We start from the raw sequence: 24,573 nt of genomic DNA on the forward strand, positions 1-24,573 counted from the left end.
GGACATGGTGCCAGTGTGGAGTCGAGTGGCTCTCGCTAAGCACCAATGCCTTTAGTTGGGACGGGGAGGTGTGGGGAGATGCCACTGAGGGCATGCAGCTGACGTCCAGCCCCAGGAGGTGTTTGGGAACGGCGTGTGTTGGCAGGCAGGGCAGGGCTGGGGGCAGTACTCATGTTTGCCATGTGCAGGCCAGGTGAGGCAGGAGACTCTAGGTTTGGGGGGGTATTCGGTGACAAGGCAGGTCACAGATTTACCAAGAACATCCACTTCACTACCCCTCTGTGTTTAGGCCTCAGTTTCTCCACCTGTTCCCATAGAGCTGGTTGAGTTGGGTGGTTTTGAGCTTAGGAGGGAAACTGAGGCACAGAGGGCCCCCTGCCCTTCCTCCACCAGAGGGATCCACTTGTCCTTCTACACACAGGCATTCCTTATTCGGTTTTGTTAGTTCCCGTGCTGGCCAGTAGTTCGGAAAGCTTGAAAAAGCACAGAGATGACCTTAAAGGCCTCTCTAGGGCTGACTTTTCCTACTTCAGAGATTTTCAAACCACTGAGCAAGCTGCGCAATGACCTGGAGCCCTCTCTGAGAGGAGCAGGGCCTGGGGGTCTGCATTTCTAGCTGGCTTCCCGGTGATTCAGATGCAGGTTTTCTTTGAAGTTCCAGTGGAGGACTTCATACGGGACCTGGTTTCTGGCCTGAAGGACAGAGTAAGGAAACTGCATCCCAGTCAGTTTCTGAGCCACCTGAGCTCCGGACGTAGACTTAATTCCATACTTCGTTGCTCTTTGTTCTATGCAGTATTTCTTTTGCCAAGCCGTGTGAAGGGCTGGGACGTGCAGACCGTTTTCCAGGGAGAGCCTGCTTGCCTTCTGGTTTAACATCCTAAGCGCCTGGATGAGGGTTGGGGGTCAAGGTTCCACTTCCTCGTGCCCTTTGGGTTTATAGTCCATCTCTCCAAAGCCACCTGTTCTGTCATCTGAATGCTCTTCTCCCTTGATCCCTCGAGGACACGTGGCAATGTCTGGAGACATTTTTGGTTGTCACCACTGGGGTGGGGGGTGGAAGGCATACAGTGGGTAGAGGCCAGGGATGCTGCTGAATACCCTACAACCCAGGACGGCCCCCACAATAAAGAACTGTTGAGCCCCAAATAACAACACTAGGAATATTAAGAAACCTCAACACATTACCTCCCAAAGAGATCTCTGTAATAACCTTAGTCACTCATTACCCTTTTTATTTTCTTCATAGCTGTTAAACCCATCTGAAATGATCTTGTTAGTTTTCTTTACTTGGTTTGATGGCTCTGCCCGAAATTACTTTCCCTCAATAGAATATAAGGAATATTACCACCTGGTGATGGTGGCATTAATCATAGCAGCTGGTATTTACTGAGTGTTTACTGTGTATAAAGTGCTACGCTAAGGAATTTGCTCCAATTTTTGATAACCACCCGAGTAACACTAAAAGGTAGGATTGTTATTAGCTATGTTGTACAGAACAGAGAATAGGGGGCGTGGAGAAGTTATTTGCAGCAGAGCAGGAAGGAGTCACACCTTGGGACGCCTGGGTGGCTCAGCGGTTGAGCATCTGCCTTTGGCTCAGGGTGTGATCCTGGGATCCTGGGATTGAGTCCCCCATCAGGCTCCCTGCAGGGAGCCTGCTTCTCCCTCTGCCTGTGTCTCTGCCTCTCTCTGTGTGTGTCTCTCATGAATAAATAAATAAAATCTTTAAAAAAAAAAAAAAAGAAGAAGAAGAAGAAACCACAACTCATACCCAGGCAGTCTGCATCTGCCCTGTCGCCTTGTTGTACCTCAGTCAAGGGTTTTGAATGAGTGAAAGGCTCCATGACTGTCCCAGCTGGCCATCTCACTCACCTGGTAGGAAAGACATGACAGGATAATGGATACGGGTTCATAAAAGAAAAGAGTTGCCAGGCATTCATGCTCCTGATTTACGGGGTGGCAGGCATGCTCTCAGAGCGTGCTCACCAACGGGCAGAAATGCAGGAACAGAGCTTCTTGTACATCTGCCACAGGCTAACGTGATTTACGGCTCCATCTGTCTCCCTCCAGCAAGCTCTGGTCTGGGAGGGGTTCCCTGAACCCCATCTGTGAAGGTGGTGATCTGGGGCTGACTCTAGCAGTCCCTGGCCCCAAATACCTAGCAAAGACTTACCAGCCTCATTCACCCCATTCTCGGTTTCTAGGGGAAGACCTCTGTGACTTGAATTTCAGCAGCAAGGCCAGAGCATTTCGCAGGAGTCTCAAATCCAAATACACACCAGGATCGGGCAGGTAATGTAGTGAATCCAGCTGGGTGATCAAGAGTGACCTGGTGGGTGCTGCACTGAAACCAGTATCTCCCTAGAGGATATAGCTTCTACTCAGCTGTGGTCAACTATTACCTTCTAGGGGCATATGCTCTGCAGTGCTGAACCTTCAGATGTCCAGAGCAACTAGAAATCTCTACTTTCCAGGAAAACTAATTTTTCACTTAATTTCAAAATTAAATTTTAAAAAACACATACAAGAGAAGATCAGTAAAACACATTGTTAAGTTAGAATAGTTCTTGGTCTGGAAGCATGAAACTTCTAGTATATAGACAAGAACACTGGGTCTGGGGTGCCCAGGTGGCTCAGTGGTTGAGCGTCTGCCTTTGGTTCAGGTTGTGGGATCAAATCCCGCATCAGGCTCCCTGCAGGAAGCCTGCTTCTCCTTCTGCCTGTGTCTCTGCCTCTCTCTGTGTGTGTCTCTCATGAATAAATAAATAAAATCTTTAAAAAAAAAAAAAAAAAGAACATTGGGCCTCAAAGGTGGAAGGTCTGAGTTTGCTCTTAGCTTGATGACCTTGGAAAAAGCCACCTCCCTATTCTCAGCCTCTGTGTCCTCATTTATAAGGTGGAATGGCTATCAGCTTGGGCTATGCTTCAGGTTTATGGTAACAAAGCATGGAATACATAGTATCATTATTCAAGGGTGAATTCTATGAGAAAGAGTGTAAATAAGCGGGCCTCTCCCTCCTCTGGGGACTCCGGTGAGTCTCTGAGCTTCTCTTCTGACCTAGCTCTAGCTTCTAAGGAAAAACACAAGTGGTCTGGCTTCTGCTGGGCCAGCTCTGACCAGTGTTCTCCCAGAGGCACAACGGGCTGGATACACAGAAAGGCATGCCTTCTGCAAAAATGGGAGCACTGGGACTGGAACAGTGTCCAAAGTCATGTGTGGCTGGGGAGCACTTCACAGTGAGAGTTCTCTGGTCTTCCTACCGAAGAGTGCAGTTCAGCATGTCTAGGGTAGCGCCTGGGCTATCCTTATAGGAGGACCCTCAGGAGATGCTCGTGCACAGGCAGGTTTGGACACTTCTCCCTCCTTTAAATCTCTGACCCTGTGTGTGCCTCTTCTCCCAGTAGAACCACCAAGAGGAGCCCTTATAGCTGTTTAGTGAGCACTTACGACGTTCTAGGGCCTGTATATATGTGACACTTAAATCCTGCTCTCTCCCCCTTCCCACCCCCCCCCCCACCCCCCCCAGTCTTTTCCCATCCTCACACCACCACCAAGAGCTAGTATTGCTACTACCATTTTCCAGAAGAAGACGCAGGGGTTCAGGAAGGCTCCAGGTCTGAATATGAGTGAGGGGTAGGGATTGGTCTCAAATTTAGAAATGCCTGATTGAGGAGTGCCATGTAGCCACCAATGCCATGTCACCCCTACATGACACATACACTCTGCCACCAAAGCCCAACCACTCAGGATCTCATTGTCCACCCTTCGCCCCGCCTCCAACAAACACACTCGCCGGTGTTCCCAGGGCAGCAGCTGGGGAGTGTGGAGCGCCACCCAGTGGTGTTTGTTCTTTAAAGTTGCTTTGGAAAGCTCCTGCTTCACCAGATGACTTGGAGGGAGCGGAGCAGTTGCCCTGGCAGAGTGAAAGAGATGACTCCCAAGAGTCAGAGTGAAGGTCACGACGAGCCTGGGGTAAAGGGCACCCGGACTGAGGCCTGTGGAGTGGGGAGTCACCACGGCATCTTGAACAGTGCAGCAAAATGATGAAGCTCCTCTAACTTTTTGGAAGCCAGGAACATGGGTTTTCACCCTTTATCCTTGCATCTCCCTCATGACCCAGAAAGGAAAGGTCTTATTGGTCCGTTGTACACATGGACAAAGACTTACAGAAATCCAGCAGCTTGTGCAGGTGACTTGAGTCAGTGAAGGAGGCAGCTAACCCTCTCACCACGCTGGTTGAGAATGGTGGTGATGATGGAGGTGATGGTGGTTGGTCACGGTGGCAGCAGCTAATATGTCGTGAGCTTGCAGCATGACAGCTCTATCAGGCAAGTACAATTACCCCTATTTTCAGATGAGGAAACAGGCTCAGAGGAATGGATGAACATACCCCAAGGTGACGCAGCTTCCAGGTAGTAGAAAAGGGATTCGAACCCTGGCAATGTGTCTCCAGAGTCAAAGCTCTTAACCTCTGTCCCTTCTACTGGCTGAGGACACTTCCCCACCAAGATGCCAGCAAAATGGATGCTTTTCTCCAGCTCACCTTACTCCATCTACCCACACTGTTCTCAGAGACTCACTCTCTACTGTGTACTGTAGACACGTCTTCCCCTCTCTGAGCCTCTGTTTCCATGTCTGTGCAATAGAATTTAAACTAGCTGAGCTCTGAGGTCCTCTGAGATCCTATGCGTCTGTGACTCTCTAACAATAGTGGCTTAAGGATTTCTCTCTTGCTAACAATTTGAATTTGTCCTTGAATCAGTTGCCAGAGTAAAAACAGTCTCAACTCTCCTCTCCTCTACCTCCTCCTTCTCCCTCTCCCTACCTCCCTCTCTCCCCTCCCCCTCTCTCCTTCTCTTCTCTCTCCTCTCCCTTCCTCCTCCTCCCTCTTTCTCTCAATCTCTCAATTTTCAGCCTAATTATGGTTAACTCTCTGTTATTTAGAGACTTATTATCCAAGCTCATTATGAGTAATTATTCAGTCTGGAGGGGAAACAGCAACACTGCTAGTTTAATTTAATGCTTACCTAGTTCACTTAATTAGCAATAGGTCTTGGCAAAACGATGGAATGTACGGGGTCCTGGCTTGGTGGGGGTTGGGGAAGGCTGAGTGCTGTTCTTGGGAAGATAAACAAATTTCAGGGCAGAATGTGGGAGGAGTCAGGAGTGAGCTGCCAGCGAGCTGGGCCATGCCACCTGTCCAGGCTGAGGACGGCCTGTGACACTGAAGGACTGCACATTCCACGGGCTGGAAGGGCCTTGGGTCAGGTAGCACTTACGAAGCACCTGCTATGTGCCAGGCCCTGTGCAAGGCGCTGAGCAAACCTTATTTCTAATGCCCCATATCTGGGACTTGGGCATTCAAGATAATTGAGATAATCAGCTCTCAGAGCGAGTATGTTCTGTTTTCGGTAGCCTGGCAGTAACTTGATTCGTCAAGGAAAATGTTGCACACTTGATGCTGCTCTGTCTGTTACATCTCTGTCCTCACCAAGGGAGGCCACGAGCTCAGGGTTTTGGGCAGGCAACGGGATCTAGCTTTGTTCAGTTTTGGCTTTTTTGATAGTTTTCATCTATTTATGGCAAATGATGTTGAAATATAGAAGTGATGTAAAGTTTCCATTGCAGAAAAAATAAGTGAATTGTCATACAGAAAAATATGACATAAGAAGTCAAGGTGGTGTCGTTGCCAGGGGGAAGGAGAACAGAAAAAGGACCGTTGGGTGCTCGGGGTGAGGGATTTATCTAGCCAGGGGGCAAGCTGCCCCCCCTCCACTCCCATGCCCCCAACAGACATAATCAAGCAGGGATGGCCCAAATCCTGTGTCAGAATCCTGCACTTGGCACCAGGCTCCCACCAGGAGGTCAGAAGGACCCTGTGGACCATCCTTCCCAGCCAGCCAAAGCACCTTGCAGCTTCTCCCAGGCACCCCTGTGCAAACCAGGACCTTCCAGTCCCTTCTTGTCCCTCGTGTCACTCCCATGGCCCCTTTGCCATCTAATACTCTCTCATTTCTCCTTGGTCCTTCATTGGTCTTTGTGGCCCTCCTTTGTACCACTAGGTAAACTGAGGCCCAGAAGGATGCCTCCATAGCCAATTAACAGCAGAGCCACGGCCGTGCTAAAATACCTTTCTGGCTCAGCCCTGGTATGTTTCTCCTTTGTCTGCCAGCCATGGGGTCCAGCAGCAGGGCCCTTTCGTGGAAATGCCACTTCTACTCCTACTCACCATCTAATACACCTGTCCTGTGGCCCGTGTGAGAGTCTATGTGTTACCCTTCCCAGGTGACATGTGTCTCTTTAAATCAAGAGACACAGCTCTGTGTCTCTACCCACAGAGAGGTGGGTGGCAAGGAGGGGTAAGGGTGTATGGAGTGTGCCCACCGTGCTTTTCGAACACCGCCTTTGGCTACTTCCAGAGGGTCAGGAGTATTGCAGTCCCCAGTCAAGCCTCCCTCTGCCCTGTTGCAGAGCCCTGAGTAGCCGTCCTTGGGCCTTTCGCACCCCTTCCCAGCTAGAAACTGCCCCAAGATACCAGAAAAAAAAACAAAGACAAAGAGATTCAGAGCCAACAGAATGTCTGTTCTTATCCCAGCTTTACTAGTGGCTTTGTGGTCCCGGGGCAGCCCCACATGCTTGCTTAGGCCAGCCTCTTGCTCACACGCTCATAGGTCACGTTTCCGATGGTGGAGATCTGAAAGAGCAACCGGAACACAGGGAGTCAGTGTGGGAGACCCTAAGTGAGATGGAGCACAGCTGGGGAAGACGGGTGTCCAGTCCCAGCCCTAAGCGGAAGTCAGCAGGTTGCACCGTATCTATGAACCTCAGTTTCTCAATTTGTGACACAAGCCTCTGTGCAGACTCAGTGTGGCAAAAGTGCTAAACAGATGTTAGGGCTGATGTGGCTCTTCGTAGTATACTCTTCCACCTGTCTGTTCATTGAAGTTCACCTACTCCCAGCACTTCCCGTGTGTTCTCCATTTACTTCTCCCAACAATGCTGTAGGATTTACCCACTGTACAGATGAGAAAACTGAAGTCTAGAGGAGTCAAGTAACCCCTTTAAGATCAAGAGGCCACACTCAGCCTCTGCACCACATAGCATTTATGGGGTCCCTGTGTTTGGTGATGGGAAGATAGAGTCCCTGTCCTGGGGGAAGTGTAAGATTTTATGGGAGGCGCAGGCAAGGGGGTGCTGTTTAGTGAAGGCCCACTGTGTGCTGTGTTCCGGGCCCGAGGCCATCAAGACCCACTGGCATGGGACACACAAATACCCTATCGTGAGTTGATCCTGATACCCAACAGAGGAAGCAGCCTTCTCATGGAAAGTAAGTGGGTGGCTCCAAAACATGGAGTTTTGTGTAAGCAGTTTTGTCAAGGGCAGCAGTGTGAAGTGGAGTGTGAAATTGCAAATGGAGCAAGATAGAGTGTGGGCTGCAAGCAGGGAGGAAGCTGAGACTTGGTCTAGAGAGATGATGAGAGCATGGTGAGAGGCTGCTGGTGGCCCGGCCAGGGAGGAGGGATGCCCACCTAATGCACTCCCCATTGGTAGAGAAGGACAGAGGTGACCGGGAAGATTCTGGGCCTCTAGGAATGGGGGATGTGCAGCCAAAACAGCTTCTCTCTGGTGCCCAATCTGTGTGCATGTGTGCATATGTACGCACACGCGTGTTCGTGTGTGTGTGTGTGTGTGTGTGTTGGTGACAACCCTGAGCTCTGGGCACTGCTCATACCATGCAGGCTCCAGAGTCAGGAGCCTCTAGGAATCAGTAAACAGGTTTGTTCAGTTTGGGAAGATTGATCCTCCTTTTGGGCACAAACTACTTCTGGTTCCCCTGCCCTGGGTTCTCCCCACATACTTCACAGGCCACGAGCTTTGCTTCTGGGAGTCAGAACCCACTGGCTGACATTTAATGTAAAAATGTGTCCAAAGCTTTTATCAGATATTCTAAGAGGTCAGTTTCTATTGACCTGGCCTATTTCTGACGTGGGACTTGATCCTAGGACTCCAGGATCATGCCCTGGGCTGAAGGCAGACGCTCAACTAAGCCACTCAGGCATCCCAGATTTGTATTTTTTAATTAAAGACCCACTGGGGGACACCTGGATGGCTCAGTGGTTTAGCGCCTGCCTTTGGCCCAGGGAATGATCCTGGAGCCCAGAGATCGAGTCCTGCATCGGGCTCCCTGCATGGAGCCTGCTTCTCCCTCTGCCTGTGTCTCTGCCTCTCTCTCTGTGTCTCTCATGAATAAATAAATAGTGTCTTAAAAAAAAAAAAAAAAAAGACCCACTGGCCTGGGAAGAGCTGGCAGAGAGCCTGGTCCTGAAGCCAGCCAGTGGGACCTGCCTGCACCATGAACTAGCTGTGTGGCTTTGGACAAGTTACTTGTTATCTCTGAGCCTCTATGGCCTCTGTGTAAAATGGGAATAATGGGAGGTCACTGAGTCTCTTGGGCCCCTAGACTGGGTTTGAGATGAGGAAAATGAGAAAACAAGAGGGAGAGAAAAAGAGAGAGGGGGGATTGGAGAGCCTTGCGAGGGTAGGCTAGACCCCAGGGAGCTCGGACTCACAAGGGGAGAATGAAGTGTGGAAGAACCTACCTTTTGCTTTTGACTTCACATCCATTTCTTTCACCTGGGGAAACTTCTGGAGCCCCAGGAGAGGAAATGGAAGTGAGATGAGAGCAGCACCCCCAGTCTGTTTATAGAGCACCAAGTGTGGGAAGGGTTCATCCACAAGTATGTGTGTGTGTGTGTGTGTGTGTGTGTGTGTGTGTGTGTGTGTGTATTTCTTAATCCACTTCTTTTAAAAGGTTTGATTCATTGCCAATGTTTAGCAGTCTGGAGATTTCACAGAAAAGTGCAAATTTCCAGCTTCTCTAGAAAAATCAGAAGGCCAGGCAGGAAGGGCCTGAAGTCCCTTGGGGAAGTGCAACAGCAGGGCCTCTGTCCTTGCAGGGCTCACCCGGACTCTGGGGAGGGGCCCTCGGGCTTCGGCACTGGTGCCCCCAAGGTGGCAGAGTCACTGGCGAGTGTGTATTCCCAGCACTGGCAGAGAGGCTAGGTGGCCTCCAGCTAAGCATTAGCTCCCAGTGCCTCAGTCCCCCCACCTGGAAGATGCAGATAAAAATGCCTCCCTAGGGATCCCTGGGTGGCGCAGCGGTTTGGCGCCTGCCTTTGGCCCAGGGCGCGATCCTGGAAACCCGGGATCGAATCCCACGTCAGGCTCCTGGTGCATGGAGCCTGCTTCTCCCTCTGCCTATGTCTCTGCCTCTCTCTCTCTCTCTCTCTCTCTCTGTGTGTGACTATCATAAATAAATAAAAAAAATTTTTAAAAAAAATGCCTCCCTAACAGGTTTATTGTGAAGAGCCAACAAGATGATGTATGCTGGGTGCTCAGCACAGAGCCCGGTGCATGGGAGGTGCCCAGAAGCCAGGGCCCAGAGGCCCGTCTCTCAGGGGCCATGGCTGGAGGCAGAAACTTGTTCTCATCACTGTCCCAAGAACCAGCAGGACACTCACCTCCACCAGTTTGTCACCCACAACCTCCGAGGTCTGGTGATAGTTGGGGAAGTCCACCACTATCTTCCCCCCGTCCATGTGCACGGTGGCCTGGAAGAGAAGCAAAACGCTGACCCTTGCTTGGCAGAAGGCCCCCCACAGGCCAGCCCGGGAGGGAGGAAGGGTTCCCAGCAGCTCTCCCAGCTGTCCCCTCTGGGATTTAATTTGCCATGTAGATGTACGATGACATATATCCAAAGATAGAGATAGCACACGCAAGTCACTCAGCCTTGCCGTGCCTCAGCTTTGTCACCTCTAAAATGGGGATGGCAACTGGACCTGCTGCAGAGTTCTTACGAGGATTGGACGATTTCATATGACATGTGGGAAGTGCTTAGAATGTGGTGAGCCCTCCTTGTCAACTGTGGAGTTGTTTTATGATCCTCATTGCTAGGATGATGGTGATGTCGCCTAGGATGTGGATTGCGGCATTGTTTGTAATTGTAAACAACCTAAATATCCAGCTTGGACTCTCCACCGGTAAGTAACCTAAATATCTATCAAAGAGGGACTATCAAATGAATGATAGCTTTTCCTTACTTTAGGATACTGTGCCAGCATTGAAAAGAATAAGGCAAATCAATACTTGCTGACACAGAACGACATCATGAGAAATTGTTAAATTTTTAAAATACACAAGTGACAGGGCACCTGGGTGGCTCAGTGGGTTAAGTGGCTGCCTGCAGCTCAGGTCCTGATCCCAGGGTTCTGGGACGGAGCCCTGCATCAGGCTCCCTGCTCCACGGGGAGGCTGCTTCTCCCTCTGCCCTTCCCCCCCAGCTCCTTCTCGTTCTCTCGGTCTCTCTCTCACAAAAATAAATAAATAAAATCTTTAAGAAATAAAATGCACAAGAGACAGAATAGGAACATTATGACCACTTATTCTCCACCGTGGCAGCCTAAGGGGCAGAGTATTTACGGTCACGGTCGGGGGCGATAGAGGGGACCCAGAATGGGTGGGAGACCCGAGGGACCAGGCTCAGGAGGATGAGGAGGGCACCTTCAACTTCTTTCTTAGGTAAGATTGCGGTTTCGAACGCGCATGAATCTGGTTCTAGGGCTGTTCATGTCTAGCCTACACGGAGGTCACGCTCTCTGGAGCCAGGCTGCCTGGCCGTGAAGGCCTGCTGCACCGTGGGGCCGGGGCAAGCCACCAAGCCCGTGGCTCAGCCCAGCTCCCTCATCTGTAAAATGGGCCCGTAATTGTAGCGACTGGGTAGGATTCCCTGCATTAACAGGTGTGACGTATTCATCAGGTGTCTGGGCTACACGACGTGCTAGGCAAATGTTAATTAGCATCTTGAACAGTTTCTCTACAGCGTCTGTTATTGATGTAGTGTCAAAAAACTGGGGGGGGGGGGGGTTTAAGTTGCCGGGTAATTCAGGCACTTAAGGGTGGAGGCTGGAGGCTGGGTGGGAGAACAGAGGCTCGGCTTGGGGTGCAGCCCCAGGGGACATGCTTGAGACCAGGAAGGGGGGGGTGGCCAGTGGCCTCTCACCTTGAACTTCTTGCCCCCCATGGTCTCCATGTCACACTCCGTGCCGATGGTGAACCTGTTGGTCATGGAGTGGCCCCCCGGGTAGTGCTGGGACCAGGTGAAGTTCTGTCCATCCTGCTGCACCTCCGTGACAATCTTGAAGTTTCGGCCCTTTTCGATAGCGTCGTTGGGGAGCCCTGGCCCAGGGACAAGGAGAGCGGTCACGTGGGAGCCACTTGCCACCAGGGCCCTGGGAGAGGGCTTCCTCGTGGGGCAGGCCGCGCGCTGGGAAGAGACACATCCCAGCTCCACCAGGCCCAGGGAGCTGGGAGGAGCCACTGCCTCCCTGAGCCTCAGTGTTTCCATCCACAAGATGGGAGATAATAAGGCCCATCTCACGGGGCTGTCGCAGGGATGGAATTAAAATGATTGTGTCTTGGAAAACTCCTGGTGTACAGCTGACAATACCAGCCGTCTGCTAGCGCAATAACAGACAACAGACACTGTCAAGGTCACAAGGTCTGGAATGAATGGGAGCATCGAGACTGTCTTCTAACGCTCTTGTTTCACAGATTAGGCAGTGAGGACCCGGAGTGGGAAAGGGGCTCCAGGGAGGCTCACAGCAGCCCCTGGTCTACAACGGAGGCTGGCGCCCTTTCAGCACCACCGGTTGTAGGCGAAGCCAGGTAACTGTTCTTCGGGGCCACTCCCAGTAACTGACTCTTGTCTCCCCCGGGCCCCGGGGCACACCTGCCCTGCTCTCATGGCCTCTCTGCCCACTCGGAGAACCTGTGCCCCCCACCCCGCCCCGCCTAGGGCTGTCCCCTGACTCTCTACAGTGGCACTGCCTTAGACTTAGAGCATCAGGATTTGTGCAGGATTGTCAGGGCCATGGACCCATGTTTGTTGAATGGCCAGATGAACGCATGGCTTGTCGAACCTGGTCTCTATACTAAACCCTTGGTCCCCTCTCCCCGGGTACCACTCATCATCTCATCGTTGAGTCCTGGGTTCTAATGATCTCTGCCCCTATTTTACAGTGTGACCCTGGGCATGTCGTGCTGAGGCAGCCCATCAGCAACGTCAGGTTGGCCCTTGCATATAGCAGGTGTTCCCTATACGTCTGAATGAATAAGTTAAAGCAATCAAGTCTTCAGCTCACCCACTACCAGCTGTGCGACCTTGGACTAGTAACTCAGCTTCTCTGGGCCTCAAGGAGTTTGGATCCGCAGCCCCAGGCTGGCTGTGACAAACCAGCCCAGGGAAGGGGTGCTCATGCACTCACTCACCGAGGCGCTTCATGAACTCGTCATAATTCTTGTCACTCTCGAACTCGTACTTGCCGTTGAAGGCCATGCTGCTGGGAGAGCCGGAGGCCAGAGAGCACGGGGACGAGAAAGAATGGCCTTGCACTGAGGAGCCCAGTGCCCCAGCTTATAAACCCTTCCACGTGCTGGGGCTGGGCCCCTAAGTCACCCCATCTCTCCCTGCAGCCCTGAAGAGGAAGCGCTTGCTGTTTTATGACGTGGGCGGGACCTAGAGGAGCAGAGCCGTGAGGTTATTCACCCTGGGGAAGTGCTGGCTGTAAGCCCACTGCCACTCCCAGCAAGAGCGGTGGCAACGCCATAGCATCTGAGGCCTCATCCACCTCTCCCTCCTCCCTCCCTCTGTCTTTGCCCTGCCATGCTCCCAACATTCCTTATTTACTTGTTCACCCCCTACCCCATTTATCCACCAAAGTGCTTCGAGCACCTACTGCATACAGGGCTGGCACTGAGGCAACACGGGTGAATGCAACGTACACCCTCCCCCAGAGAGCAGCCAGTCTAGTCCAGAGACAAAACGCAGGCCTGCAGAGAACCCTCATGCACACTGGATGTGCTGAGTCCCTAGACAAATGCAGATGTGTGACCTGGGGCCCAGGGAAGGAGCAGGCTCTGCAGCTGGGGGCAGGGGCATCTTCGTATAGGAGATGGCATTTGATGCGGGTCTGGAAAGAACCATAGGACTTGCATGTTTAGAGAAACAGGGCTGGAGAAGGCAGGGAACACAGGGAAACAATATTCTAGGATGAGGGAACAGTGTGATGAAGGTGGGAAGGGCCATGATGAAAGGAAAAATGAGTCTGGTTGCAGCAAAGAGCACTTGAAGGAGAAGAGACACAAGCAGGCTGCAGATACTGCCAGCAAGGCGAAGCAGCAGCCCAGGGGCACAAGGAGCAGCTTGGCGCAGGAGCTGCCGGGGTCCACTGGAGACCCGCCACATACCAGGCGCAGGCCAGGAGCTCCATGTATTCGGACTTCACAACTGGGAGGGCGGGGGTTCAGACCCCAGACCTCCAGCACCGCTACACGCTGGGCCTCCATCTCCCCCTCGAGAACTCCTGCCCTGCCTGTCCGATGGGACTGCTCCCTGGGTCAGACTGACTGACCATGCCTTCTATAAGGACTCTCCTTTTTCTTATTATTAATGACGCAAATTTCTGCAAGTCTGTCACCTTTGGCAGAATCAGATCTTCATGAACCCCCATCATTTCTTTGGGACTGAGTGGTTCCTGAACAGGTGAAATCCACTTTGCCCCATTTTGCCAATGTTCAATCTCCAGTCTTGGAATTCCTTTCTCCTGCCAAGGTCTTATTTTTAAAAAATCATAAACACACACACACACACACACATACACACACCCACATCCTCATCATCATTATCGTGATCACAGATTTTCTGATAAGTTATATATATTAACATTTTATGAGCCAGAGCCAGTAAGTCCTATCAGTTGATACAGATGGCCCTTGATAATGGTTTTTTATCTATCCTACTAAACTTAAAAATGTATACATATGGGGGATCCCTGGGTGGCTCAGTGGTTTAGCGCCTGCCTTTGGCCCAGGGCGCAATCCTGGAGTCCCTGGATTGAGTCCCGCATCAGGCTATTGAGTCCCGCATCGGGCTCCCAGCATGGAGCCTGCTTCTCCCTCTGCTTGTGTCTCTGCCTCTCTCTCCCTATGTCTATCATGAATAAATAAATAAAATCTTTTTAAAAAAATGTATACATATACTTCTTACATAAATGAAACTATATTGTTCTATAACCTCATCTTTATACAATGATATGGGTACATGTCTGTATGATGACATATTTCACATCCCTTTTGATAGAGTTATTTGCTGTTGGACTTCTGGGAGGGGAAGTTTACCCCCACTAAATGTGAGGCCACAGTGAGCTTCTGATGTAATTTTTATTTTTTTTTTAAGATTGTATTTATTTATTCGTGAGAGACACACAGAGAGAGGCAGAGACATAGACAGAGGGAAAAGCAGTCTCCCCAGAGGGAGCCCAATGCAGGACTTGATACCAAGACCCTGGGATCATGCTCTGAGCCAAAGGCAGACACTCAACCACTGAGCCACCCAGGTGCCCCTGTATATGATTTTTTAAAAAGCGTTCCCTTTAACTAAAGTCTCAGGATGGGATTCAAAGTTATGGTATCTGGAACTTTTTTTTTTTTTTTAAGATAGATGATGATAATGATAGATAGATAGATAGATAGATAGATAGATAGATGATAGATAGATAGATAGATAGATAGATAGATAGATAGATAGGGATGCCTGGGTGGTTCAGCAATTGAGCGCCTGCCTTCAGCCCAGGGCGTGATCCTGGAGTCCTGGGATCAAGTCCTACATCTGGCTCCCTGCATGGAGCCTGCTTCTCCCTCTGCCTGTGTCTCTGCCTCTTGCTGTGTGTGTCTCATGAATAAATAAATAAAACCTTAAAAAAAGAAAAGATAGATGATAGATAGTGGCAGTGGGCAGAGGGACAAGAGAAGGAGAAAAGCAGACTCCCCACCGAGCACAGGGGCAGGGCAGGGGCTCGATCCCAGGATTACAAGAACATGATCTGAGCTGAAATCAAGAGTCTGATGCTTAACCAACCAACTGAACCACCCAGTACCCTGGGATTTGGAACATTCTTATAGCTCTTAACATGTTTTGCCAAGTTGTAACTCAACTGGTTTTATATCCAGCTTGTCTGGGTGCTGAATTTGGGAAGGATGCAGAGTTTAGACCGCTTTTGGTACTTCCCCCAAACATACTGTCCCCCAACCTTTCAAACTATGCCATCTTGAAAATCTATCTCTTTTCATTTTAATAAACTTTATGGATGGTGGAAAGGGCTTTTAATTTTCTGATTATAAAAGTAATTGATGGGATCCCTGGGTGGCGCAGCGGTTTGGCGCTTGCCTTTGGCCCAGGGCGCGATCCTGGAGACCCGGGATCGAATCCCACATCAGGCTCCCGGAGCATGGAGCCTGCTTCTCCCTCTGCCTGTGTCTCTGCCTCTCTCTTTCTCTCTGTATGACTATCATAAATAAATAAAATTAAAAAAAATAAATAAATAAAAGTAATTGATGTTCATAGTAGAGAATTTGGGAGGAGCTAATCACAGATAAGCTAAGAACTACATAGATCCCACCAAAGGTTCTTTTTTTAAAATAATAAAATTAATACATATTCATTGTTTAAAAAGACAAACACTCAAAACTGGGTAAAGTAAAAGTGAACGTCCCATATCCCAGTACATTCTCATTTTCAAGAATCAGTTGCTGTTAAAATCAGAGTATAGCCTTCTAGACATTTACCAGATGCACACAAAAATACTTTCTTTTCTTTTTAACAAAAATGAAATCTTAGGATAGTGTTATATCTTGCTTTTTTTCCATCTAGCAATATATCGTGGACATTAATGAATGTTATTTCTTCATGGAAACTCAAAAATATCCCACTATTAAGAAGGACTTTCCAAAGACATCTGGGTGGCTCAGTGGTTGAGATCTGCCTTCAGCTCAGAGTAAGATCCTGGGGTCCAGGGATCAAGGCCCGCATCAAGCTCCCTGCAGGGAGCCTGCTTCTCCCTCTGCCTATGTCTCTGCCTCTCTGTCTCTCATGAATAAATAAATAAAATCTTAAAAAAAAAAAAAAAAAAAGACTTCCCAAATGGATAACTCCACTAATAGAATACCTTATGTCACCTGGCCTAGGCAGGGGAAAACAAAGGAGCATTTGCCATCTTCCTATAAACCTGGGAGGAAAATAATTTCACTGCAGTAATTGGCATGTAAGTTAGATAGAAGGTGACAGCTGGTTGGTGAGCTAGAGAGGCTTAGGGGATGGAGTATAGACTCCTGGATTCCCCTGAGGTCTCTAGTATTGGAGGAAGTATGTACTTTGTAGAGTCCCACCTTCATGCCTTTGGCCTGCCTGGAATGACAGCTCACCTTTCATCTGTCTTTCCAAATTCTGTCCTTCCAATTCTACCTCCACTAGGGAGCCTTCTCTTATGATACTGACTTCTAGAGCGTCCCTTGCAGAAACCCCCATAGTGTGTACCATCTGCTTGTAATAGCTCACGGGGAGACCTGAGCTTCAGTGTTACCTGCATGAGTCTTCATGTATTAGCTCTGAGACTTTAGATACGCAACTTTCATTCACTCAGCAAACTTAAGCTGAGCACCTGCTGTGCTCTATGCTCTGGAAACACCAAGTATCTGCCTTCAAGTCTTGTGGGAGACTCAGGCTAGGAAACAGGTAGTTACAACACAGTGTAATAAATAAGAGGGAGGATATTGTCGGAAAACAGAGCTAGCACACTGACCACCTCCTAAAGATTAGGGAAAGTTGTTCTGAGAGGAATTGATCCAATCAACCAGACTTAACTTACTCATTATTAAATGTGGATTTAAAATAAAAACCGTATCTCAGAGTTTTAATGAAATTAAATGAATTTATAAATAAAGTGCTTAGCACAGGATTCAGTATCTCCTAAATGCTCATTGAATGACAGTATTATTCCCACTCATTGGCAATTTGTCCAGCCTATGCGCCTACTGTTTCAAATTAATAAATATTTATTATAGCATTAATTTAACTCTTCACAAAATGTGTCTTTTATTGCCCAATTAGATTGTAATCCCTTCAAGAAAAGAAGCTGCATCTCATCCCTCCTTGTAGATTTGTACCTAGGAGACTCTGGGATACCATTGATTTCATTTTATTTGTTCAGATCAGTCTGCAATAGGCTATGAGGCTGTGTTCTTTAAAAAAAAAAAAAAAGAAAAGAAAAGCTTTATTTTATTTATTTATTTGAAAGAGAGAGCTGGGGGAGGGGCTAAGGGAGAGGAAGAGAGAGAATCTCAAGCACTTCATGTTGGGCTCAGAGCCCAACTCGGGGCTAGATCTCATGATCCTGAAATCATGACCTGAACCAAAATAAAGAGTCAGATGCCCAACTGACTGAGCCACCCAGGTGTCCAGGAGATTGTGTTCTTTATTTTTTTAAAGATTTTATTTATTTATTTGACAGACAGCGAGCATGGGCAAGGGTGGAGGGGCAGAGGTAGAGGGAAAAGCAGGCTCCCTGCCAAGCAGAGAACCCCACACAGGGCTCCATCTCAGGACCCCAAGATCATGACATGAGCTGAAGGTAGATGCTTAACCAACTGAGCTACCCAGGTGCCCTGAGGTTGTGTTCTTTACAGTGTGGTCTTCATCATACACTGCTGAGGGTACAGGCAAGGGAGACTTGTGAAAAATGGGCTCCTAGGCTCTAACCCCCAGAAGTTCTGACTTGGTAGGTCTGTGTGGGGCCCCAGAATCTGCATTTGCCATACTCCTGGTGGTTGAGCTGCAGTTACCCTGAGAAGCTCCAGGCCAGGGGATATGGAAAAGAGTGGGTAGAATGGACCAGACAGCCTCTCCAGGGCCCCACTTAACTTCCTTACCCATTGACTTCCTTCTGCAGGTCAGAACTGCTTTCTCCTCAATAGCTACTCACTCAAGGTCAGCATCAAAGGCAGGATGGGTGCGGTGGGGGTGTGGGACAGGACAACGTTGGCACCGGGATACCTGACTCAGCAGCCCTCCTCTCCCCTTCACTGCAGTTTATGAGTGCATCTGACCCTCCATCCCTCCTCTCACCTGTGCCCTGCCTCTTCCCTCTTCAGCTGCGGTTCGCCTATTTGCTCAGATACTTATTGAGAACCTTCCAAGAGGGGTAAATGAACTCAAACTGCCTCCATATCACAGTGAGTTTTTATGGAGCAATTGAGCTAATAGAGCAACTCTACCCCAATGGAGATCAAGAAGAGCCTCAAGGTTAATGCACCTGGCCACCCCAATTTCCCATCTGGCCTCTGGCTCCTGCTTCAAATCAGCCACCATTATTCTGAGAGTAACTAGCCTAGGGAGTGAGAAATGCAGGTGCTTTAGTCCATGGTTGGAAGACAAGTCCTCCTCCTAACCTCCCCACCCCAGGACCTTCCAGCACCTTACATGGAGTAAGTGATTGATCAGGGTTACACATTCCTTAATCAAACCTCCTTCTTCTTTGCTCAACCAAAACTCTGAAATGCTAGTTGGGGTTGATCCTAGAGCATCAAGGCTAGATGAGATCTCTGAGGGCAATTTATTCCATGATGATTTTCCTAGCTCTGCTCTCAGGTGTCGGAAGCTAAGAAATTCAGCATTCCCTTGAAACAGTCATTATCTTGTTAACCTACAATTTGAAGCAGAAGTGATGGAGATTCTGAGACCCAGAGGCCAGGGTTTGAATCCCAGATCTGATATTCACTGTCTGAGGGACCTTGGTTAAGTCATTTATCTTCCTGTGTTTCTGTTTTCTCATGAGCTAATTAAATAAGTTAATTTCGGTAAAGCATTTTTCACAGAGCCTAACATACCTTGTTTCGTTATGCTTTGCTTTATTCTGCTTTGCAGATGCTGCATTCTTTACAAAACAGTCGAGCAAGTCTACTGGCCCTATTTTTCCAACAGCATTTGTTTGCTTTGTGTATCTGTGCCACATTTTGGTAATTCTAGCAATATTTCAAACTTTTCTATTACCATTATATTTGTGACAGTGAACTGTGATCAGTAATTATGAGTCACTGGAAGCTCAGGTGATGGTTAGCACTTGTAGCAATAAAACGTTTTTTCAGACATAATGCTACTACACACTTAGTAGATTGCAGCATGGTGTAAACATAACTTTTTTTAAAAGATTTTATTTATTCATTTTATTTATTCATGAAAGACACAGAGAGAGGCAGAGACATAGGCAGAGGGAGAAGCAGGCTCCCCGTAGGGAGCCCGATGTGGGGCTCGATCCCAAGATCCTAGGATCATGACCTGAGCCAAAGCCAGACACTCAACCACTGAGCCACCCAGGTGCTCCTAAACATTTATATGCACTAGGAAGCCGAAAACTTCATTCAACTCACTTTGTTTTGATATTCGCTTTTTTGCAGTGGTCTGTTATTGAACCCGCAATATCTCTGAAGGTTGCCTGTATATAAAAGAGTGTTACATAAATGTTGTTGGGGCAGACCAGCTGTGTAGTTTCCACGCTGCTATGTCTGGTCACTAGCTTTGTAAAAACAATCATCTCCATCTTTGCTAAGCGTCAGAAGCCCCAGAGTTTGGTCCTCATTCTTGTCTGTTCACTGAGCACTCACTCCCCTGGTGAGCTCTCCCTGTCCATAAATACCTTCTATGCAGATGACTCTCCAACTATCTTCTCATCTTAGACCACCCCCTGTGACTTATATCCAACTGACTATCCAATGGCTCCACCTCATGTCTTGTGCCATCTCAAACTTAACCTGTCTAAAACCCTTGTTCTTCAGACCTCAGCAAAGCCTCCTCCTCCCCTGTACTTCTTCAGCTCCATTGATAGGGAATCTCAGAAGCCAACATCCATTCCGAACCTTTAAGGTGCTAAATACTTTACAAGAATTACCACTCAATTCTCCCAACCAATTGGTTAGATAGGTTCTGATATTATCCCCACTACTTAGATTAGGAAACGGAGGTTCAGAAATGTCACACTCAGGTGGTAAGTGGAGATGGCAGTCTGGCTTCAGGTCCTGCCCTTGTGTCCTCTCACTAAATGCAGCAATTTAGTTTGGATGCAGCCTCCAGAACCAACCAATTCTTGGAGACCATTACTGCCCCTGCAATACTTATGGAGGGATCCCAAAGTGTCAGACCCTGTGCTGAGTGTTGGACACATGGCATCTTGAATTCCCAAAAGAGCTGTTATTATCCCTATATACAGAAGAGAAAATCTAGGCTCAGAAAAATTAGATGACTTATCCAAGATCACAGAGCTTGTTGTTGATGACACTTGGATTTGAATTCAGTTCACTCTGACCTGAAGTGGTACTTAACACCACTATGGATCCTCTCAGACCTCTGATGAAAGCAGAATGCCAGTCTCTGGTTCTAACAGAGTTATGACCCATGCGTTCATTAATTCATTCGTTCATCATACATTTCCTGAGCACCAGGGTAGGTGTTAGAGAGCAGAGATACACAGCAAGAGAAAACAGTCCCCACCCCAATAAATGAAGCTCTACCCTTATAGATCATCCCCTTTGCCCTACTGCACCTTCCAATTTTAGCCTTGCTTTCTTTCCTATCCAGCCCACTGATGCATCACTTCCTCTGCCGGGACCCTCAATGTTCATTGGTTACTTTGGCTTCATAGGCCCCATCCTTGGGCCTCTTCTGCCCCAAACTGTCTTTCCACCCACCCATCTCCAGGACTTCTGACTACAATCAGGAGAGAAAGCCCAGTGCAAGGGAAGAGAGGGTGAAACCACCACAAATTCATGATCTTCCCTCAGCCAGGTTTTGAATACTCAGTAGTCCTTCCCGTCATCACAGGGTGGTCATCACCTCTTACCAAGTCTTCTACATCATTCTCACCACCCGAGTCCACTCCAGTCCCAGCCATCACTTTAATGACCATATAGTAATCCACAGTGTGGGTGTATTGCAACTTATTCAACCAGTCCTCATTGTTGGACAATTAGGTTAGGTAGGAACAAGCACATACATGAATAGGAAACACCACAATGTGAAGACAAAACAAAAGCATTATTCAAGGCTACCAATTAACATGAATAGTATTATTTGAGGCAGGTGGGATGGGGCTGAAGTTCTGGTAGATGTTCATGGATCATGAGATTTATGGCAGAGTGGGCTTCATAACCATCCATGAACTGAACCAGGAGGCAACATTTTATACATATACGTGAATGTTTTGGAGCAGGTTTATGGCTTTCATCAGGTGCCCTAGGGGGCCTCCCCAAAAGTGAAAGGCCACGAGTGTGGTCTATAATTTGTAACAAGCACTGATCAGAAGGGCCCAGAGAATTTATTAAAAAGATCAGTGAAGTAAAAACGTGAGTCTAAATCCCACACAGACCGGGGGATAAAACCTGACTCTTCAATTTCATTTGTATACCTTTGAGTAACTTACTAAAAACATTTGAGCCTTTAAAACAGGAATTTAAGGGGCACCTGGCTGGCTCAGTCCATAGATCACACGACTCTTGATCTTGAGATTATAAGACCAAGCCACAAGATGTAGATAGAGATTACTTTAAAAAAAAATCTAGGGATGCCTGGGTGGCTCAGCAGTTGAACATCTGCCTTCAGCCCAGGGTGTGATCCCAGAATCCTGGGATCAAGTCCCACATCAGGCTCCCTACAGGAGCCTGTTTCTCTCTCTGCCTATGTCTCTGCCTCTCTCTCTCTGCATCTCTCATGAATAAATAAATAAAATATTTAAATGAATAAATAAAAATTTAAAAAAATTTTTAAATCTAAAAAAAAAAAATGTTCATAGGTCATAAACCCGTACAGGAAGAGTGACCTCAGAGACAGTACCCAGAGATGTGATGGGAAGTCCTGTAGCCTTTGGTCTGCAGGGCAGCCTCCTCCCTGGAGACAGTTTTTGCCAGACAAGGAAAACCCTTGTTTTCTGTTTCTGCTCCATGTCTCTGTTCCACTCTCTTTTTGAGCTGATGGAATGTCTGACTGTTGTAGGCACAGCCCTTCAGATTACAAGTAAAGAAACCCACTTGAGAGAGGCTTGGCCAAAAAGGCGAACTTATTAGGTTAAAATAAACTATACATACTTGTTAATATTTGATCTTCTAGACTTTTTAAAACAACAATTCCACATGGTTCAATCTAATGTAAGGATGCAGGGCCAACTTAGGGAACCCAAGGGGTGGAAATGGAGTTGGGTGTCATGAGGACCTAGGACCAGGAAGGAACTGGAGAGCATCAGGAATCAGCTTCTCTGCTGTCATGTGCAGCTTCTCTCTCTGTGTCTACTTGATTCTTGCTTCCTGCTGTCCTTTCTCTGCTGTCCACGTGTACACACACCCGGGGGCTTTCAGAGCAACCAACAGACGCTGAGTGGGGAGAAAGAATCTGGTTGGTCTATCGTGAGTCAGGTGTCTGCCTCCCCCACCCCACCCCACCCCATCATCTGTGGGCAGGGAAGCAGGGGTCTTTATTGCAAGCAGTGGAAACAGATGTGAGCAGAAAAGAAATTTATTGGAAGGATAGAGATTAGATCACATCACAGAATTTTCAGGGTTGGAAAACAAGCCAGGACAGGAGAGGGTAATCAGCTAGAACTATGGCCTCAGTTACATCACAGAAATGGTTTTGTTGGGGGACGCCTGGGTGGCTCAGAGGCTGAGTGCCTGCCTTCAGCCCAGGGTCTGATCCTGGAGTCCTGGGATCAAGTCCCACGTTGGGCTCCCTGCATGGAGCCTGCTTCCCCTCAGCCTATGTCTCTGCCTCTCTCTCTCTGTCTCTCTGTGTCTCTAATGAATGAATAAATAAAATCTTTCAAAAAAAGGAGTGGTTTTGTTGGGATGTTGTTGCCAGTACCCCCAAAAGCTGGACTGGGCAGTTTGTATCCCTATCAATGGCGAGACAGCTCACTGGCATTGTAGCCAACATTCCCCTGGGCAGTGGGTATGTCCCCCCTAACTCCTTCCCACTCCCAACAGATACCAGAATGGATTCTCTTGTCCCTGCTTCTTTGTATCACCAGCTGCAGAGGAAATGTCCCAGTGGGAATGTCTGATTGGTTGAGCTGAAGTCATAAGCAGGCACCTCATTGCCACTGGATGATGAGAACATGAGGCCCATCTGGCCTTTGCTGCTTCATACTGGGAAGTGGACCCCACCTTCCACCAGAACCCATGCTGTGGGGAGTTCTCTAAACATAGGCAACAGTGCAGATACCCACCAATGTGTCCACTGCTCAGGTGGACAGGGACAGTTTTGAAGAAGGTACTGCGGGATGAGCAGACACCCAGAAAGTCTCCACAACAGTGACCTCTCTCCTAGGATCCTGCCCAGCTCATGTGCCATGCCCTCCAGGAAGCCGTTTTCTCCTTCCAGTCTAGTCCATCCAGGTTTGGTTCTCTTCTGCTTAGAATCTGCATAGGAGGACACAGGATTAAATTGTTACTGTTACTTTTCTACCAGAGATTGAAGCAGAGGAGGGCAGGAAGTCTACCCTGTGTGCTTCTCTGTGCCCCATACAGCAGCTGACCCAGGGTGGCCTTGTAGTAGGAATGGTTACCAGTACTTGTTGGCTGCCTCAGTCGGGGCTTTTCCGGATGTAACAGACACTGATTCTTAGTGATAAACAAAAAGGGAATTTCTGGGATCCCTGGGTGGCGCAGCGGTTTGGCGCCTGCCTTTGGCCCAGGGCGCGATCCTGGAGACCCGGGATCGAATCCCACATCAGGCTCCCAGTGCATGGAGCCTGCTTCTCCCTCTGCCTGTGTCTCTGCCTCTCTCTCTCTCTCTCTCTCTGTGACTATCATAAATAAATAAAAATTAAAAAAAAAAAAAGGGAATTTCTTGGGAGGGCATGGGCAGCTCGTAGAAAGGATAGAAAAGCTAAACCACCAGACACCTCAAGATGCCACATTGCGCCAGGGAGCAAGAAGGAAAGACCAGTGAATCACCTTCGACCAACCTCCATCCTTACAACACTCCACTTAAGACTCAAATTCCCAAGCTCTGTGCAGTGGTAGTATCATAGCCAATGAGGTTTATCATAGCCAATGAGGCGCGATTATTGCTAATTGAAAGACTCAAAATTCCCAGCTTGGCTAACTACTGGCTGTATCATTTGGGCAGGTGACTAAATCTCTGTGCTTGGGTTTCCACATCGGCAGAATGGGGCTAACAAGTCAACCCACCTCCTGGGAGGATTGGATAACTCCATGCGCTAAGGTACTCAGAAAGGGGATGGCACCTGCTCTTACAGGAAAGGGAAATGTATGTTCTTACAAGACCTACAGGTCCTCTCTCCAATTCCTTAGCTACCGAAGACTGGAAAAGAAGATTGCTCACCCCACCTCCACTGGTCTAATCCTGACCGGGAGCCCTAGCCAGGAAGGAGGAGGAAGCATAGGAGGTAGATCCAACAACATCCAGGCAACCTCACCTCCACACTCACAACCAAAGCAGCCCATGACCCTCAGAAGATATTGCTTTGGGCCAAAGTCAGGTGCCAAAAGGTCTTCATCCAGTTCCCTGTGCAATTATTCATCCCCCACTCTCCTGCCTCTGGCTAACTGTGATTAATTCCTGTGGCAGTCACAGGAATCACTCCTAATGAATTTCTAATGAACTCATTTGGTGT

The 24,573-nt window shown here is 48.5% G+C and overlaps 1 protein-coding gene and 1 pseudogene across 1 annotated transcript; one reads left to right on the forward strand and one right to left on the reverse strand.

The window, feature by feature from the left end:
• Positions 1-6,581: 6,581 nt before the first annotated feature.
• On the reverse strand, positions 6,582-12,538 carry FABP6 (fatty acid binding protein 6). The gene is made up of 4 exons (XM_026010478.2): positions 12,332-12,538; positions 11,064-11,239; positions 9,526-9,615; positions 6,582-6,698 (listed from the first exon to the last, which is right to left on the reverse strand). The coding sequence occupies exons 1-4, from the start codon at positions 12,396-12,398 to the stop codon at positions 6,645-6,647; spliced, it is 387 nt and encodes a 128-aa protein (XP_025866263.1). The 5' UTR covers positions 12,399-12,538; the 3' UTR covers positions 6,582-6,644.
• An 11,403-nt stretch (positions 12,539-23,941) lies between these two features.
• Positions 23,942-24,096, forward strand: LOC112928890 (U4 spliceosomal RNA; annotated as a pseudogene).
• Positions 24,097-24,573: the final 477 nt, after the last annotated feature.

This window comes from Vulpes vulpes, chromosome 4 (assembly GCF_048418805.1).
Source record: "Vulpes vulpes isolate BD-2025 chromosome 4, VulVul3, whole genome shotgun sequence".
NCBI classification, from domain to species: Eukaryota; Metazoa; Chordata; class Mammalia; order Carnivora; family Canidae; genus Vulpes; species Vulpes vulpes.

Coding starts and splice junctions, on each gene's coding strand:
- FABP6 (XM_026010478.2), bottom strand. CDS start 12,398: ATGGCCTTCAACGGCAAGTACGAGTTCGAGAGTGACAAGAATTATGAC. Junction 11,240..12,331: donor CGAGTTCATGAAGCGCCTCG/GTGAGTGAGTGC, acceptor TCCCTGGGCCAG/GGCTCCCCAACGACGCTATC. Junction 6,699..9,525: donor TGGGTGACAAACTGGTGGAG/GTGAGTGTCCTG, acceptor TTGCTCTTTCAG/ATCTCCACCATCGGAAACGT.